This window comes from Phaseolus vulgaris, chromosome 1 (assembly GCF_051622355.1).
Source record: "Phaseolus vulgaris cultivar YP4 chromosome 1, ASM5162235v1, whole genome shotgun sequence".
NCBI lineage: Eukaryota > Viridiplantae > Streptophyta > Magnoliopsida > Fabales > Fabaceae > Phaseolus > Phaseolus vulgaris.
Window position 1 is genome coordinate 4,678,346 of NC_143498.1, and position 18,662 is coordinate 4,697,007.

The 18,662-nt window shown below is 30.5% G+C and overlaps 2 protein-coding genes across 3 annotated transcripts; both read right to left on the reverse strand.

Moving 5' to 3' along the window:
* Window positions 1-303: 303 nt before the first annotated feature.
* LOC137816638 (delta(8)-fatty-acid desaturase 2) lies at window positions 304-2,457 on the reverse strand. The gene has a single exon (XM_068619866.2). The coding sequence runs from the start codon at window positions 2,293-2,295 to the stop codon at window positions 952-954; it is 1,344 nt and encodes a 447-aa protein (XP_068475967.1). The 5' UTR covers window positions 2,296-2,457; the 3' UTR covers window positions 304-951.
* A 10,238-nt stretch (window positions 2,458-12,695) lies between these two features.
* LOC137816644 (uncharacterized) lies at window positions 12,696-17,770 on the reverse strand. Of its 2 annotated transcripts, none has more exons than XR_016518636.1 (6): window positions 17,430-17,767; window positions 16,737-16,819; window positions 15,293-15,414; window positions 14,340-14,518; window positions 13,856-13,949; window positions 12,696-13,744 (listed from the first exon to the last, which is right to left on the reverse strand). XR_016518636.1 is itself a non-coding variant. In XM_068619876.2 (6 exons), exons 1-6 carry the CDS (start codon window positions 17,556-17,558, stop codon window positions 13,519-13,521), a joined length of 819 nt encoding a protein of 272 aa, XP_068475977.1. In that variant the 5' UTR covers window positions 17,559-17,770; the 3' UTR covers window positions 12,696-13,518. The 2 variants fall into 2 exon arrangements, 1 of the variants encoding a protein (XP_068475977.1); XM_068619876.2 differs by having other exon boundaries at window positions 14,354-14,518; window positions 17,430-17,770.
* Between the last annotated feature and the right edge of the window lie 892 nt (window positions 17,771-18,662).

An 18,662-nucleotide genomic window follows, 5' to 3' on the forward strand; every position in this document is an offset into this window, starting at 1 on the left:
GTTTAGTTTAGAAATATAAAGCTATGAATGGAAGAAATATATTGTTTGTTATAGGAGATAAAAAGTGAGTATTATGGCAAAGTGCAATTTATGCTACTATTTGGTGCATACGGCTGTAGGAAAATCATGAATCTTTAAGGAGGTTTCTTTGACACAGGTGCTGATTTGGGATAAGATTAGGCATATTGGGAAGCATGTGATCTATTTAAGAGGGTTTCTCCAACATATTATTTGGTTGAAGAGAATGGAGAGAACCATCGGATTGTACCACTACTGAAAATTTCTCCTAAAAAGATAGGAGAATTAAACAAGCAGGAAATGACATTTAAGAAAAATTAACATACAATACATTGATTGCTCCAAATGACAATGAATTCCAAGCCATAAACGCAAATGGTTATGTAGTAATAGAGAGACCATTGGGCACATAATGAAATAAAACTGCCAAAGACCAAGGCAAACAAAGAATAAACAGTGCTTACATCTCATTCTCAAGCATGAAGTGCTGAACATAACAAGAATGAGTACTATACTTAATCACGCATGACCAGTGTCAGTCGTTTCTTTCTTAACGATTTCCAAAAGAAGATTAGCCAAATCCGCTACCAAGACAACGAGATTCCAAAGCATCTAAGCAATTTGCAAATCAATTATTCTCTTTCTAGATCCAAGGATTACCCACCAAACAAAACCTAAATACAGTGTGTCAGGTTCTTTTAGCACTTTTCTCCAATCAAAAATTGAAATTCTATCTCAGTAATCTATGCCAAACATCAACGCAAACCGTTGTTACACAGATTACCAAAGTAAAACTCCAATTCTGAACAGAAAACAACTCCAGAAGCCTCTATGCAACCATATCTAAGCCTTGCCCTTATCTACCACCACACCTTCATCAACCAAACCATCAACAGGAGCAAATAACACGAAGCTCCGCTCAAGTCCTGCCATTCATCCATGGGTATTAACAGCCTCCCAAACCAAATTCTTGGGAACCGGCCCAGATCCATCCCTGGCCTGCAACGCTGCCTTTCGCAGTGTCTGAATCGTCAGCACATTGGCCTTCCAAAAGGACACACAATTGTAAGGAAGGTTATGCTTCTTGCAAAGATCCTTAACCAAGGGCGCGATCTTCCTCAGATGGCAGCGCGGGAGCCGGGGAAACAAATGGTGCTCCACCTGAAACTGCAGGCCACCATGAAACCAGTCCATCCACGCAGAACAGCTCACATCAAGAGTCCCATTAGTCTGCTTCTCAAACCAATCATCACCACTTGGAGGACCAAGGTAAACTTTGGAAGAGAAATGGTTTAAGCAGAACTGCACATGCTGAATACCCGTCACAGAAAAGCTTGTCACAACGAACAAAATCCTCTCCCACCAATTAGGCAAGAAGGAGACCAACAAAGGGTACCAAACCCAAAACGCAAGCAACCCTAAAAGCTCAACTCCTCTGTGCTCCACCTTTCTCTTGGAGAACAAAAGGAAAAAAGACTGAGCAAAAAGGTTAATCCTCGCGAAGCACATGACAGGGTAGTAAGTCCAGTGCTGATAACTGACCAAAAACCTAGCGAGGGAATCGAAAATAAGCTTTCTATCGTAGAATCTGGAAGTGAGGGAGTTGAAGAACCTCGAGGAGACGACGAAGAATGGCAGGTGCTGAAGATCGGGGTCGAAGTCGAGGCTGTTGCACGCAATGTGGTGCGCATTGTGGTTCCACTTCCACCAGGCAATGCTGATTCCGGCGAGAACGTTGCCGGAAAGGATCTGCGCGACGCGGTTGAAGCGGCGGTTGAGCATGACGTTGTAGTGGCCCGAGTCATGGCCAATCCAGCCGCTCTGAATCCAGAGGATTCCGATCAAGGCGGCGGAGAGCAGGTGCACGCACGTGCTGTCGGAGAAGACGACGCCGCAGACGCAGAGAGGGAGGAGGGTGAGGATGATGGAGAGCAAGATGAGGGTGGTGTGGCCCTTGCGTTCGAAGAGCTTGAGATCGGAGAGCTTGGAGAGGAGCTGGCGGTAGTCAGAGGAGGCGGGGGAGACGGCGTAGTCGGAGAGGAGGACGCCGGTGGCAAATGTGGGGAGGAGGGCGGCGGCGGAGGGGGGGTGGAAGGCGAGGAAGGCGTCGGTGGCGTCAGTGCCGGCGACGGTGAGAAGCGGGAGAGTGCCGCCTGGGTGGCGGTGGAGCCAGGAGGAGACATCGTAGATTTTGCCGTGGATTGAGATCCAAGCGTCGTGGGGTTTGTTGTGGGTGCGAAGGTCGGAGGAGGAAATGTAGGGTGCGGGAGGGTCCATGATAGAGAGAGCAGAGTGAGTGAATGAAGGAATGAATGAAGGAAGGAAGAGAAGAGCGTGCCGTTTTGTAACAGTCTCTTCTTCGTCGTGTCCCGGCAAGGAAAGTGCGCAAAACCTTTAATTCAATTGAAATCTTCCCTAACGTAAGGTCACCATTTTCACTTCATTTTTTTTTCTTTTAACATTTTCATTTATAAAAATAAATGGTACCATTTTTGTTAGAAAAAAAAAGAACAATGTATAAAATAATAATTAGGATTTGCATAAGTGAAAAAAAAAAACATACATCCTAATGTTATTTTTCTCAGAAATATCTCTCTAAAAAAGACAACAAATAAAAACTATTGAATACCAAGAATTTAAATTGTTCCTTGTTCGCATTTGATAATACTAATAAAATTTTATGATATTGAGGTATTATTTTTTCTTGAGTTGAATGGTTTTTGAAGGTCATCTTATTGGTTTTCGCTCCTAGTTTATCTTATCATCTGCACTTAATGATTTCTTCTTATCAACTTATAGACCAAATTGTTTTTTTCTAAGAAAATACCAATCGAAGTAGAATCAACTATTTTTGATGTTAAGATGGTTGAACATGACTCTTAGGCCTCTTGTTCGTCATATGAAAGAGATTCAAAACAATTTTGCAAGACTAAATAACAAATTTATAAGTAACCCGTTTGGCAACGACTAATGATTTAGGACTTGCTGCATTAGTTGCATATTTGATACGAGGGAATCTTTCTAAAAGAACATAATTTTCAAGAGGTAATGACTCTTTTTTTTTGGTAGCACATCATTTGATTCATGGACATTCTCCAAATAAGGCATATCAACAAAAATATCATCCTGAGGGATACCCTATATCTTCAACAAATTTCTTAAACTTTTGACCAACAAGAGATCCATCATCCACTTGGCCAACAACAACTTCAACAAAGTTATCAAGATCAATAACAACTCCCTCAACTCCCACCACCCCTGCATTACGAACAAGTGCATAATATATTTGTACCTCTATCGTATAATTTTGTTTCTCTGTGACACCAATCACTTCTTTCTGGTGTGCATCATTAGTTTCTTTGGTCTAGATAGACACAAATTTATATTGCACAACAACAAGTTTGGACAAAATAGTAGGCGCTTTGGTTATGTTAAGGTTATCAGGATGTCGTCTGCACTTAGAAATATCATGCTCTATCATTTTGCATGAAAAGCAAAATGGAGGCAACTTCTCAAATTCAATATTTGCAATAAAAGCAAAACTAGGTATTTCCACCAAAATTTGATTAGGCAAAGCAGATAACATATCCATATCAATCAACACTATAGCAAAAAAAATCTCTAAATTTTTTTCATTGTGCAGTCATCAAAAGAAATAGGAGTATCAATCTCTCTCGCTATAGAGAAAATTATTTTTGGTTGCCAATATCTATAGAAATATCGTGGATCATGATCCAACATTGAGCTTTGGTAAGCTTCATATAAGATGGCACAAAGTCTTTAGTCTATGCAAAAACTCTCAAGATACCTAGATTGAGATTCCAAGATCCCACTGCTGGGACTCTTCTCATGTCTTCAAGGGAAGAAAAAACAATTTCATAAAACCCTTTTTCCAGAGGAATAACTTTCCAAAATCCTATAGATATTTACGCAAGATCCAACTTTGTGCACATGTTTATATGAGTAAGAAGTTTGTCACATTTGGATGGTACTATTTCCATGAAAGTGATTTTTACCGTCTTCAAGACCTGCGAGATACACATCTTCATCAATTTGAACAACAAATATTAAATCTCCCTTGACACAAGGAGAAGGGAACTGTGAAAGTGGAATATCATAGGCATTATTCAAGGCTCGTGAGAAAGTTTTCTTCTGTGCATGAGTCATATAAGATGATTTGGCTTGTGAAAAACATTGGTCCTTAAGACACCCACAAGAAATTTGAGAACTGGAAGAATCAATCCCCATCATAGGGAATTAACACTTCAAGTATGCAACAAAAAAAATAAACTTAGTCAATAACATAAAAAAAAAATCAGTACCAGTTAAAATAATTATTTTAATGTCTCGCGGTTTACATTAGTAAAAAAATAATTTCAACTAATATTGATGGAAAAAAAATCATTTTCTTGGTGAACATCACAACAACAAGAACATTAACCAAAAAAAATTATTATTTCAAGAAACATATACTAAATAAACAATTTTAGTCTCTAAGCATAGAAATTTGTATTACTAATAATACCTTAAACAACAACTAATGCAGAGAGAAAATCCTTTGATTTTAATTAATTTTATATGTGAAGTTATTCACAAATCATAATTAACCCATTCATAAATAATAATTATGTTATTATTATTATTATTATTATTATAGTAATCAAAGGACAATAGTAAATTTGTCTCTTATGGAAAAAAATACATATACATGAAGGAAAAATATTGAATTAGGCAAATAGTTATTCTCCTCTCTTAGGAATCTTCCTCTTTTTGTTTTATTTCATTTAACGTTTTAGGAAAGATATTTATTTATTTTGTTTTGTTTTGTTTGCTATTTTACAGTAATGAATATTTTTTTTATTACATTCTTATCTATATTAAAAGAGAATAATAAATAAAATCAAATCTAATATATACGAGATAAGGAATTTATTTGACAAAGGGAACAAGTGTTATGAAATCTAAAATATTAAATGTGTTTTTTAGTTATGTATTAAAACATTATATGCTAAACAAAATAGGATGAAAAAAAAGTAAATGATGAAAATATATTTATTTAATAGCTTCAATGAAAAAATTTCGTTTGATTGAAAATCAACCTAAGAACAAAGGTGATTTTTTGCTATTTTTTATTGAGTGAAATTTTGCCACTTATATAAGTATTCTTTATTATGTAGAGTTACATTATACATTTATTTAAAAGTTATGCTGGCATAAATTTTAAATTAAAATATTATCACGTACTATAAATTAATTAAATTTTTAATAAAAGATGTAATTATTTTTTTGGAAAAAGATAAAACTTTAATTAATTTGCACTAACAAATATTATTATATTTCATAATTGAATTTAAATAAAAAAATCAAAATAATAATTTGTCTGTAATTTTGTTATTAAAATAAAATTAGACGTGTATTTCTTATAGATATTGTAACATTTTAAAACCTATATTTTATATATTTTGTTCGTTCCCATTGAATTTGGATCAGCCATTTGATAAGGACACGTTTGGCAGAGTGGGCTCTCTGCAGCTAAGAAAAAGTTCTTTTTCTCCAAAAACCAGACTCAGCCACACACACCACAAATTATCTCAACAAAATGAATAGTTTAGACTTTAGAGAGAGTATGTTGCATTTTGTAATAAATAGTGAATAAATAAATAAATAAAATAAATATTATTGAAGAAAAACTATAACAAAAGAGAAAGTTTTGCATGCAAAGGTCACATGTCTCCATGCAATCCATGTTAATGAAGACTTGTTAATATTATTGGAAATCTAAGTGAAAGTTTGACTTTCAAAAGAAAGTTTATCAAAGAAAATTCAAAATTCACTCATTATCTTAAAATTTTATAATAGAGTGATAGTGATATAATCTTTTATATAAATTTGTTTATGGTTTATTAGTGATGAACACAAATCTATATAATTTTAAAAAAATGTATAATAGGGTAAGAAAATAAATAGTATTGATTTTTGAAAATTGTTATTGGAAGTAAATTTACATAAGTAAGTGATTTGGATTAAAAAATTTCACTTATGTCAAAGTACATGCCAACATGAAACATATTTTTATATAACTTGAAATATGATAGAAAATATAAAGGAATTGCTTTTTTTAGTTGGTAACTCCACGAGGGTAGGTAAATATGTTTAGGGTTTAGGTAAATATGAAAAAAATAGTTTTAAAAAACAAAAATTAGAAAAAATTCCTTTTATATTATTATAGATGTAAACATAGACTTAATTTAAATAATGTTTCAAAGTTACATCAAATATATTATTAAAAACTACAAATGTCAAAATTTGTTAGAAAATACAAATTCATCATGGTTATTGAAACTCTAAAGAGGAAAAAGGTTCTTTATAATTAATATTTAACTAAATATATTAAATGAAATACATAAAAAAATATTAACTATAATAGTTTAATAAAATTTTAAATAATTTGCTCTAAAAATTAAATTAAAAGTTTTTATTTGTTATATCATGTCTATAAAATATTATTGTTCTAACCTCAAGTTTGTTGGAATGATATCACTAGGATCAATCACTACATTCGATGTATTATCTACTTTAGAGTTTTGAATTTTGTCACGATTTTGTCCTTAAAAGGTACCTCAGAATATTAAGGGAGAAATGTGTATTTAAAGTACCTTTGACCTTGACTCCTTAGCAATGTCAGATGATTAGGCATATCGGAACCCCTCAGTTGAGGTTTAATGGAAATGGATTTCCCATAGTCAAGGGTTAAAGAAATGAAAGTTCGTCTTTGGAACCTCATTTCAATCATCACAGACAACGTCAAGTTTATTGAGATGACATTACTAAGATCAATTACCACATCTGAAGTATTGTCCACTTTGGAATTTGAAGTTTATCACAATTTTATCATTAAAATGCGTCTAGGTGTCATTGATCTCGACTCCTAAACAATGTGTGACTATTGGACATACCGAAACAATTATATTAATATAAAATTATTTAGTATTTTTATATTAATAAAAATCAACGTAATTCATAGTTCTTAAAACATATAATATATGAATTATTATGTATCATGTTTTTATTTAATTTTTCTAAATTTTACATAATAATATGTAATTATAATTGAAAGTTGATAAAAGAATTACATTAATACATAATTTACACGGCATAATTTCACCCTTTTTTTTATTATATATTGTGTGAAAATATAAATAATATTCTCACAATATCCGTTAACCAAAGTCGAAAAAGAGAGAAGAAAAAACTTCTTTTATAAATTAATACCGATTTCGTGGGAGGTACATCTTTGATGAGATGCCCCTTTATCTGCAAAAACAATATAAAAAATTTAATGCAAAGTTAAAGTAAAATTATTATATAGTATAAAATTTTGCTTATTTTAAGCACCCACGATGACATCTTAGAAACAAAAAAAGTAGTGATATAAAAATACAAGTAAAAATAGAATGGTAAAAAACAAAGAGTATATCATGTGTGGTTTTAAATTTATAGTTTAAATAACAAAGCCCAAGATTATGACAGACAATAACAAATTGTACAAACTACAACTGTCAAAGGAGAATATCATTAGCTGTAATAACAGGCTGTCCACTTTATAATAATAACACTTTTTTTATCATATGAGCTACACTACACTCAAATTTGTTCAAGAGAAAGTGAAATTCATGTGTTCATGATGAAATCATAATTTTTAAATTAATACTTCATTAAGGTTGAGTTAAAACTTTTTTTTTTACTTTAGTCTTTTACTTGTTTATTTATATTATATTTTATAATAATAATACATTACGGATGAAATCCGATATGAAATATGAATCATCAGTCTAGTCGAGATGTTAATAATGAGTAAAATGCACGCGAAAACAACACACATAATCATGAAACAACGTTAAAAAATAATCGACACAAGTTTTAACGTAGTTCGGTCGTCAACTGCAACCTGCATCTATACGAGCAACTATTAGGTTTTATTTATTTACTGTGACATACAAAATTACAAGTATAATGATATCTTTAAATAGAGATTATAAAGGGAACACAATAATTAAGCTCACTCACTAAAACATAGTGTCTAGTCAATCTAACTCAATTGGTCATGACTTTACACTCAACAGATTAAGTTTTATAATAATGAGTTAAGGTTTCAGTTCAGTTTAGTTTAGTTGAGATGTTAAGTTTTATAGTAGTAAATTTAGAAATAAGTTTATGACTTATGAAATGTTAAATCTTGGATTTCCAAAAAGTTTGAAGGTTGGAGTGATATGATTGTTAGGGTTTTTGAAGATAAGAATGGAATATAAGATGATGTGAGAAGAGAAGGGTAGATTGGTGGTGGAGAGGGAAGACATAAAAGGGTTGAAGGGCCCTACTACCCTAGAAGTTTGTTGAGTTACAAAGATAGCCCCAAAAAGGTGAATCATGAATGATGCAATGAATGAAGGAAGTATCCAACAAAACCTTTAAGAATATGCCACATGCAGATGCTTCTCCCTACCCAAAATATCTTCATACCTTATATGTGACACTTTCATTGGATGCTTTTCTTTTTGTTTTCTTCTTAGTATCAGTTTCCCTCCATGGAAGCTCTGCAACATTGGATGCTTTAGTTTCAAATACAGTAAATGACAGATTTGTTATCCACCACCAACTCACCAACAATTTTATTCACTTCTTCAAACTGTACAAATTTCACAGTTCACTTTTGTTATGAGGTTTTATGATTTACTTCTCTCTCATTCATGTATATTTTGATAGTTTAGAATTATTTAACTGCATACATCTCATATATGTTGGATTTAAAGTAAGAAAGAATAATAGGAAAATATCAATTTACAACTTTTCAAAATTACTTAATCTCTTTACTTAGAATCTACATTTTAGGAAAACATTATTTTTTCAACATTGTAATATGATATGCATATTTCACTATATAAAAATCATTAAATAGAAACTAATTTTAAAAACTAAAATAATTAGTTATTATATTAATAAAATTAGAGATTATTTTATAAATTAAAAAATTATTGGTATCTAAAATATTTTTTATTGTTAATAAAAATATATAAATTAGTTTTTAATTAGTATCTAACTATTAACTATCAAAATTTTAGTTACTAACTATTTTATATTCTAAATTAGTTTGTATTAATTTTTCAAAGATTATTTTAAAATTTAAAATACTAATAGTTGAAATTTTGATAATTAATTTAGATACCAATTTAAAAATCATTTTATAATTTTTTATAAATGATAAAAATCACTTTATATACTATTTTCTTTTTCTCTTTGAAATACTATTTAATTTAGTTGATATAATGACTAATTATTTATTATATTTAAATTTAGTTATTATTTAGTAATATTTTCATTTTATCAAATTTAATTTGGTGTTGTAAATAAATATTTTCATTCCTCACATTAATCATGGCTTCTTACCAAATACATCCATTACAAACAAAATAGGGGAAAAGAGTACTTTGGCATATTAGTAGGTTACTCATGCAGAATGTAATTATTTACTTGGAAACAAATAAAGAGTAGAAGATTAAGTTTTGATAAGATTAAGGTATTAAATGTAAACGTGATATTATAAATATTTGTTTAAGTTATATTATTTTGCATTATTTTTAAGATTTTTTTTACAAGTTTTATTTGAATATAACGATTTTATAATATCCTTGTTTTTTTTTATTTATCTTTTAGTGTATACGTAACTCCTATAAGATACAAAAATATTTATTTATATTTTTATGACCTATAGTCTTATTTAAAATTTACATTTATAAATCTTATATTTAAGATCTTTAACTATGACTCATATTATAGATATATTAAGAGAGAATGAAAAGTATTACCATAATCCAAAGTGATCTTTTAACATATTATTATTTATATCCCAATGATTTTTAAGTTGTAAGTCCACTTATGTAATTATCTTAATAACAATACAAATAACAATATTACATAAACATTTATAAAATAAAAAAAGTTGGTCTTTTTAATCAAAATATCAAATTTAAGTTTTATAAATGTTTTATGTGAAGGAGGAAAAACCTCATTAAATGTGACTGTTTAAAGGTATATCTAATGCAAGAGTCATAAGAGAGTTTTAAACTTAAAATTTGAATTTTATAAGAAATATGTATTGAAGCATGTTGACATGACATAAAAGAGTCTTAAATTTAAGATCTCAAACTATAAGAATAAAAAAATATTTTCATCTTACAAAATTTGTCTATGAATTAAAGTGTAAATAAAATAATTATAAAAATATAGGTATCGCTACAAGAAAATCATGAAATAAAAATCAATTTTAGAGACAAAAAATAATTAGTTGCTTAGTGACTAAAGTAGAGACCATTTTAGAGACTAAAATATTGTTTGGTTTCTAAATTAGTTTCTATTATTGTTAAATGATTTCTAAATTGATATATAATTAATAACCAAAGTTTTTGTTACCAAATTTAGAATCTAAATAATTGGTAGTTAAAATCTTGGTAGCTAATTAGATACCAATTTAGAAACTATTTAACATAATAGAAACTAATTTAGAAACAATTTTTTTTTAGTTTCTAAAATGTTTCTAACTTAGTTACTATAACTAATTATTTTTTATCTCTAAACTTAGTTTTTATTTCATGATTTTCTTCTAGTGTATTATAATATAAAATCTTCATTGGAAAGTAAAAAATACCTTATGCTATGAATCTTGCATTAGAGATAACCTAAGTTCCACTAGAATGATTATTCATTAACATAAGTGATGGATACTTCACACAACAGGTATGCATAAAAAAATTAAAAATATTTTAAATACCATGGATTAGTATTTAACATTAATTAAAAGGTCATTCATTTACCATAAATGGATAATTTTATGCTAGTTACAAACTTATGGAATTCGAATAACCAAGTTTTATGATTGATAATGATAATGTGATGGATCATTAATTGAAATTGAGTTTGAGAGGTTAAGACTAACTAATTAGATTTTTAACTAAAGTAAGTTTTTTCTTTTTTCCCTAAATATGTAAGATTTTTATTTTTGCCTCCATGAGGTTGGAGTTGTATATACATGTGCAATTTTTATATTATTTATATACCCGATTTAAAATTCAAATACTATTATACCTTATATATGTCTAATCAAATTAATTAATTATTCCTTGTAGACATAGAAATAAGTTTAAATAATACTCAGATATGAATTTATTTTTCAGCAACGATCTATAAAAAACATAAGCCTCACAAAATTTCCTTCAATGAATTTCTTGTTAATATCATCTACATATTAAAATAAATAAAGAATAATTGAGAAATAAATAGTAAACAATTATAAGAAATTGGACAGTGAAATAAATAAAAAGAAAAAACAAGACAAGACTTGAATGGCTGAGGATTATCTCACCCTTATCCACAGTTCAGTATCCTCACAAAACTATCTCCCATGTTTATGTTTCATCCATTCAAATTTGCCTATTTTTATTTATTTATCAATTTAAAGTTATGACAATTAAAAATATAATTAATATTCTTTTATAATATTTTAATTTATTTTTTTTACTATGATGTTTTTCTCTCTGATTAATTTAACTTTAATATACTTTCTACCTTTGTTTCTCTTACACTCAGAATATATGTATAAAATGTATAAAATTTAACTAAATAGGAGGATAAAATTGAAAATTATAAAATATCATCTCGAACTTTTAAGAGAACTAAAAAAATATAAGGATATTTACTTGATAAAGATTAATAAACAAAATGAAGATATGTTTAAATTAGAAATAAAATTCAAAGAAAGTAAAAAAAAGAATGAATCATAGGCATGGTTATCAAACTCGCAAGTCAACTCACTGACTCGTACGAGTTTACGTGTCCATTTGACCTTATCGAGTTAACTCGGTAGTAGACTCGTTTTTTGGGTAAAATCGGTAAACTCGGTGCAAACTCGGTGAAATCGGAGTGGACTTGTAACTCTGGTCCGAGTTGACGAGTCCAACTGGGTTTTTCCTTAGAAAAACCCAAAACAATGTCGTTCTAAATGGGAAAATTAGGGTTTCGTGTTTCATTTTTTTTTGCGTCTTCTGTGGACTGCATCTTCTTCTGTGGAGTGCGACGGTCGAGTGGAGTGTTTGCAGGTTGTAAGTGGTTCGTGCGGTGGTTGCGATGGTCGCGTGTTGCGGTGGTCGGTGGTCGCAGGTTGAGAGTAGACTCTTACGAGTCTACAAGTCGATCCTACGAGTCGAGTCTACGTAGACTCGCGAGTTTGACAACCTTGGTCATACGAAAAAAGTTAAAAATATTTTTTAATTAATTAAAATAACGAAAAAGTGAACTCATGAGATATTTCTTATTATTGTTCGATGCAATCATTTTTCTAATTTTTCATGAAAAGCAAAAAAAAATGTAATAAAACAAACATGTCACCTTTTAGAATAGTCTTTTACTTCTTGCACCCCTTTTCGAAGATGCACCCTTTCAATTTTCAAAATGACTATTTTACTCTTATTTAAAATGACTTTATTTTAGAAATTTAACGCATTCTCCAAAACAAATTTTTTATAGGAAAAGATTTTCACAAGATTATGAAAAAAGATGGCAGTAAGAACTTCAAAAAGAAGTTAACACTCATGAAACTTATCCTTTTGGAAGACTGTAACCAAAGATAAACACCAACAATGGAAATTTCGATGCATTTATGGATCAAATTCCAGAAGCTTTGTATCTTTCAAGAAGACAGACCAAAGTGGACCACCAGTCTCCCCACTACCTGTCCATTTCGTAACAGTGGGAATGAGCTTCCATCACATTCCCTTGCTTATTCCATCCCCATCCAAACAAAACATACATTTTTGAAGGCTGAAGAAGCATTCCACAAACCTGTACCATAGTTGCACTTTTATAGTCTTTTGGGAAGTATGATACTGGGTTGTGTTCATGGTTTATCCCAAAAGTGTAGAGGTAATGAAAGGAAAGAATTATGGTTGGCATACAATAAATGTGCATAATGTTATGGCCACAAGTAAATCTGTACTCAGCAGTATGTAGTCTGTAATCTGTTATTACAAACGTAGTAGTCAACCCCAAGACCAATTTTTGGGTAGATGCCCTTTAATTCAGTAAGCAGTGCTTCATGTAACCCACAAGACAAGTCAGGTTCTTGCTTATTATTCATTTCACCACTCACCTGTAGTACTTGTAAGAGCATAAGCTTCTATCATCAGTGATAAGAGAGCAGCATACATTGGCAATCTGCAACCTGGCATGTGCCTTTAATGATGTGACAATACTTGTTATATGTGTGTATCTATTGAGATCCAGAAATGAGAAACTTGTGTATCTATTGGCTGGCAGGTAGGCAAGAATTGGGATGTCAGAAATGGGACGAGGTTTGACCATCTTTCTCATTAATCTATTTATCAAGAATGTGTCTTCATTTGCAAGATAAATTGTTTGAAGAGAAGTACTGGATCCCCATATTTGCAAGAACTAAAACCGGGAATGAATCTTTGCCTGCTTAGATGTATCTTTGTATTTATCGGCATGAGTCTTGATGAATTCCAAAACTATGCTGCTCAACTTATCTTGATGAGAAGAACACTCATGATCAGCTCCTTCTAGGATGCACAGTTCATGATTAGATATGAATTTATCGAACTCTAAAGCATCTTCTGCAGGTACAGTTTCATCCATGGATCCATGAATTGTCAACACTCTGTCTCAACATTGATAAATGATTAAAAATTATAACACTTAAACATCAGAAGAGACTAATTTTGTGACATTTTCAATGATGCTTGTTGTTAGATAAAATCACAAACCCTACCGGCAATCTCCGGGAATCAATAAGCAGTCAAGATGGGTTATAGTAGATAGGCGGTCCATCAAACTTTCTTCAGTAACACGATACATAATCTTCCCTATCATAAGAAAAGGAAAAAGTGAATCAGACTGAGTACATGGACAACATTTAAACTACAAGTATTGGTCAAAGACACCATTTTAAGTAAGCTTCAGAAGCCACAATGATTCAACATCAAGTGGAAACCATAAGGGCTGATGACCATGGAATCAAATACAGCACATTAATGAAAAAATGTGATTCCAAAAGCTACGACTAGAGATTATTAGAATCACAGGAGCAGCTACGTCTAAAAGCTCAACACTTTCCTTTTTAATGTAAACTGAAAAGTGTTCATGACAACAAAAAAATAAAGAAGCATGAATAAAATTGACTAAGAGATGACCCCCCCCCCCCCCCCCCCCCCCCCCCACAAATGATAAACAAATAGAACTCGGAGATTATTTACATCATGTTCTTCACCTCTTTTATTTTTTACATCTATATATCCATCTTGCTTGATCTTTTGCATAAATCTTTTGCCCAAACGACCTTCCATGCCTCTCACTAGATTGAACCGACCAGATATATTGACAACAATATGAATATCCTTATATTTTGAGGCATAAAAGAGCACCACATTACCCCCTGCAGAAACCATTATAGTCAGTGACTTAACAAAAGAAATAGAGAATTGTGAAAGACTTGTACAGAAAATTCTTTAACATTCAAACTCTACAGAAAACTACATTCTCCATTCGAACTGTACAACTGTACAACCTCAATTGAACTCAACTGATCAAGACACAAGCTTTGTGTTCAACTGAGGTTCAGATGATTTTAACTGAAAACCAAATGTTATATATCTTCAGTTTAACCAATGTGAACTAAGTCCATGTTGTATACAATATTTTCTAATCTTTAAACATTTTCATATCTAAATAGTACATCTCCAAAAGCACTTTTTGGACAATTTTCCTTCATCTTGCTAATAGATCAAAAAGCTACACCTAACTCGGATAACTATTTTCTTTTCATAACTTCCTTCTTGTAACATTAAACAATCAACACTTAAAGATATATCTGCACTTTTATGATTAAAAGAAGATCAAGAAGATCATATTACTACCTGAACAATGTCATCATTTGTTTTCTCCACGGAAATGAAACACCAAATAAAAATTAAAACCTTTTTCTCTCTGCATATTCCACGATCTCAGTAGACAGTTTAAAAAATCACCTCGAATAATTATCTTTTTCTGTAAGGCCTACAATTTTACATCTATTCTATGCATGAAAGAAACAATTCTGAAAAAACTGGAGAAAACAATTTCAAACTGCCACTGAAGAATTCCATATACGTTGTCTGTTCAGTCTACTGATAACTTCAGTTACATATAATAAGGATAATTGTAATATGACCTTTACTGTGACCAACAATTGCTGTAATTACATATTTCTGCTCACGGAAGTGTTGAACTACAGCTCGCAGATCTTCAACCTCTCTGTAGTAGTTACCATACTGAAATGAACCTTCACTTTCCCTAGAAGACAATGACATGAGTTGTTAGCAAACGTAATTACAATTCAATAAACTATTTTTCTTTAGTATTAGAATTAGAAGAATATGTACACAGTACACCCTAAGGTTACTTACAAGGTAGAATTTCTTTTACACTCATGTTTATAATAGACTGATTCCTTTTGAATGTAGCTTCACAAGTTTTCTGTTTATTTTAGAAAAAAAAATAGAGACATGAGAGGAAGAAGATATACTGTTCGTGTTTTTTTTTTTAATCAGCAATGGCACAAGAAGTGCCTAAGACAACTGCGTACAGAGAACAGAAGGGCATGAAAGGACAAAATCTGTAACCTAAACCAAAAAACTGCATATGACAACAGAAACATACGGCGAACAGAAACATAAGGCACTCGGTTGGAAAGCATTTGTGTTGCTTTATTGTAGTTTACCTTTGTTTCATTTATGTATTTTATTTTACGACTGATGGGAAAGCGTTTATGTAACAGAATATTATGGCTGATGGCAAAGTGCAATCTTTAAGGAGGTTTCTCTGACACAGTAGGTGGGATAAGATTAGGCATATTTGGCAAGCATTTGATCTGTTTAAGAAGGTTTATTTAAGAAATTATTAGGTTGCAGGGAATGGAGAAGAAGGGAGAGAAAACTAGAGGACCAGAATCAGTCCCCTATAACACTGAAGAGATTATGTTTTCCCTCCCCTCCGCACCCTCCTCTGAACCAGTACATACTAAAAAGGTATTTGTTGAGAAATTTGGCAGCTCAGTTCCATTGAAGATTTATTTTTGTCTCTCTTGTTTGTGTTTGTTAGAGATGTAATAACTAATAAAGCATGCATGAACCTTATCTAACTGCTTAAGCTTTTAGGGGAGATGATCTATGACAGTATTATGCATTGTAGTCAAGGAGGATTCCTTATCCTCCCAATTCATTGCAAGCTTCTTCTCTTTACATTATAGACTTTCTTCTTTTACAAAAAAGAGAATTCCAAGATTCATATTCCTATAGACATGCCCAAAAGTTTTAAAATTTACTGAATATTCTGCATCATGAAGACAAAGAAAAGGAGTGCTAACAACACACTTTCAAATACACTTTAAATTTGAAACGATACACAAAAGAAAGTTAGAGATTCCCAGTAAAATTTAACCCATAATTCAGAGTGTTATCATAGGATAATACTGTTAGCATTTCTCTTAAAAAATTAAAATAACTAAATAGACAACATAAACAAACAAATCAACCCCCCTCCTCAAATGATTATAATCCTTAAATAAATTGAAATTAAGTAGTTTATGGTTCATTTTCCTTTGCTGAGTAGCTTACCCATTTCCCGCAAAGTCAAAGCGGAAAGCACTGATTCCATCTTTTTCTAGAGCAGCAGCAAGATTCACCATGGGAATCCTTTCCTACAGATAAAACCATTCGACCATTTAGTTCAAACTCCAAAGCTACCAGTGTCACTAAATGTACAATGATGAAAAATTAAGGTCAAGTTTTCCTAAACTTCTTCCTAATAGTTCCAGGAAAAGAAAATTTCTTCATAAAGATAAAATTTGCTTATATACAAAATATTAATATTTTTTGTTTCTTTTCAGAATCTCCTCTATTCAATTCATTCTCTTCTACAGATAAAACCATTCGATCCTTTAGTTCAAACTTCAAAGCTACCAGTTTCACTAAATATACTATGATGAAAAATGAAGGTCAAGTTTCCCTAAACTTCTTCCTAACAGTTCCAGGAAAAGAAAACTTCTTCATAAAGATAAAATTTTCTTATGTATAAAATATTAATAAAAATATTACTTTTTTCAAAACCTCCTCTATTCAATCCATTCTCTTCTCCTAACTTATGGAAAAGTATTTTATACAAAATACCATGATTAGATAAAAGTTGGAATAGTTCCACAGTACTTTCTCCTCTAAAACCAATTTTGTAACTTAAAACTAAACATGCACGAAGTTTAGTAAGGAAAAAATTGGGATTTTTTTCCCACTAAATATGTGAAGAAGAACAACCTTGGAAGATTGGAAGCCATGACACACGATAACAAGCCAATCTGAAGCCGAATTATGCAAGATCCCCACGAGATTCTCGCCATGGTTGTTTCGTATGGTAACTCTTCTTTCAGCACCACGATCGCTCATATTACCAGGGTAAATATATGATATTTACCGTGACGAATCAGCCAATAAGATCTCGTAGCGTCTCGCGAGATAATTTTCCGATTCCGCGATTTTGTGATGAAAGATTGGGCGAATAATAGAGATTAGGGCAAAGTGCAACTCTGCGAGCACACCCTAATTTGATGAACCACGACCAAGTTGGGTATTTGAAAATCATTCTTAAAAAAAACATTATTTGAAGGATTTGTGTTTTCATATAAAATAAAACTTAGTCACTAATTTTAAAATAAAATATGTAATAAATAATTTTGTGATTCAATGTCTTAAATTTTTATAAATCAAACATATATAAAGAAAATATATTATGATATAACCTTTTTCATTGTAATTTATATTAAATAATTTTACTCATTAATAAATAAAAATAATTTATTTATTTAAGAAAATAATAATTAAATAAAATTTTATTTTAAAATAACTAAATAAAATTTAAAAAAATAAAAAATACATTATTTTTTAATACTATTTTTTTTTGTAAAATTAATATATTTTAATTTTCTTAAACAAAATTATATATGTGTATGTTAATGTAATAAAAATGTAAATACAAAAAGCTTCGTGTTTTCATTAGTATCTATGAAGTGAATGTTTTTATATTATTAACTATTACATGTACTATAATCACATATGTAAATATAATTGAAATTCTCTTTTAAAACGAAATTGCCTAGTAATTAAATTGTTATTTATTACATGGAGGAATGAGAAAGACAAATATTTATGATAACTAACAAAATATTAATTTATATATAAAGTAATTTATAAACATGTTATCATATAACTTCACTAAATTTATTTTTCAAACTATGCATAATATAATTTTAAATTATGAATGTTGATATAATTATATTTTGTATAGTTCTATCCTAAAAATGCCTAACAAACAAATTTATTGAAACAAATATAAATAACAAAATTCTATGATCCAACAAATCTGGGAACAAAATAACCATTAGCGTTTATATTCTCGTTATGTTGTCATTTTTTAAATTATAAAAATAAGTCCTAGCAATTTATTATTGCAATATTTTTTTTTTCAATTTTATTTTACTATTTTGAATATTT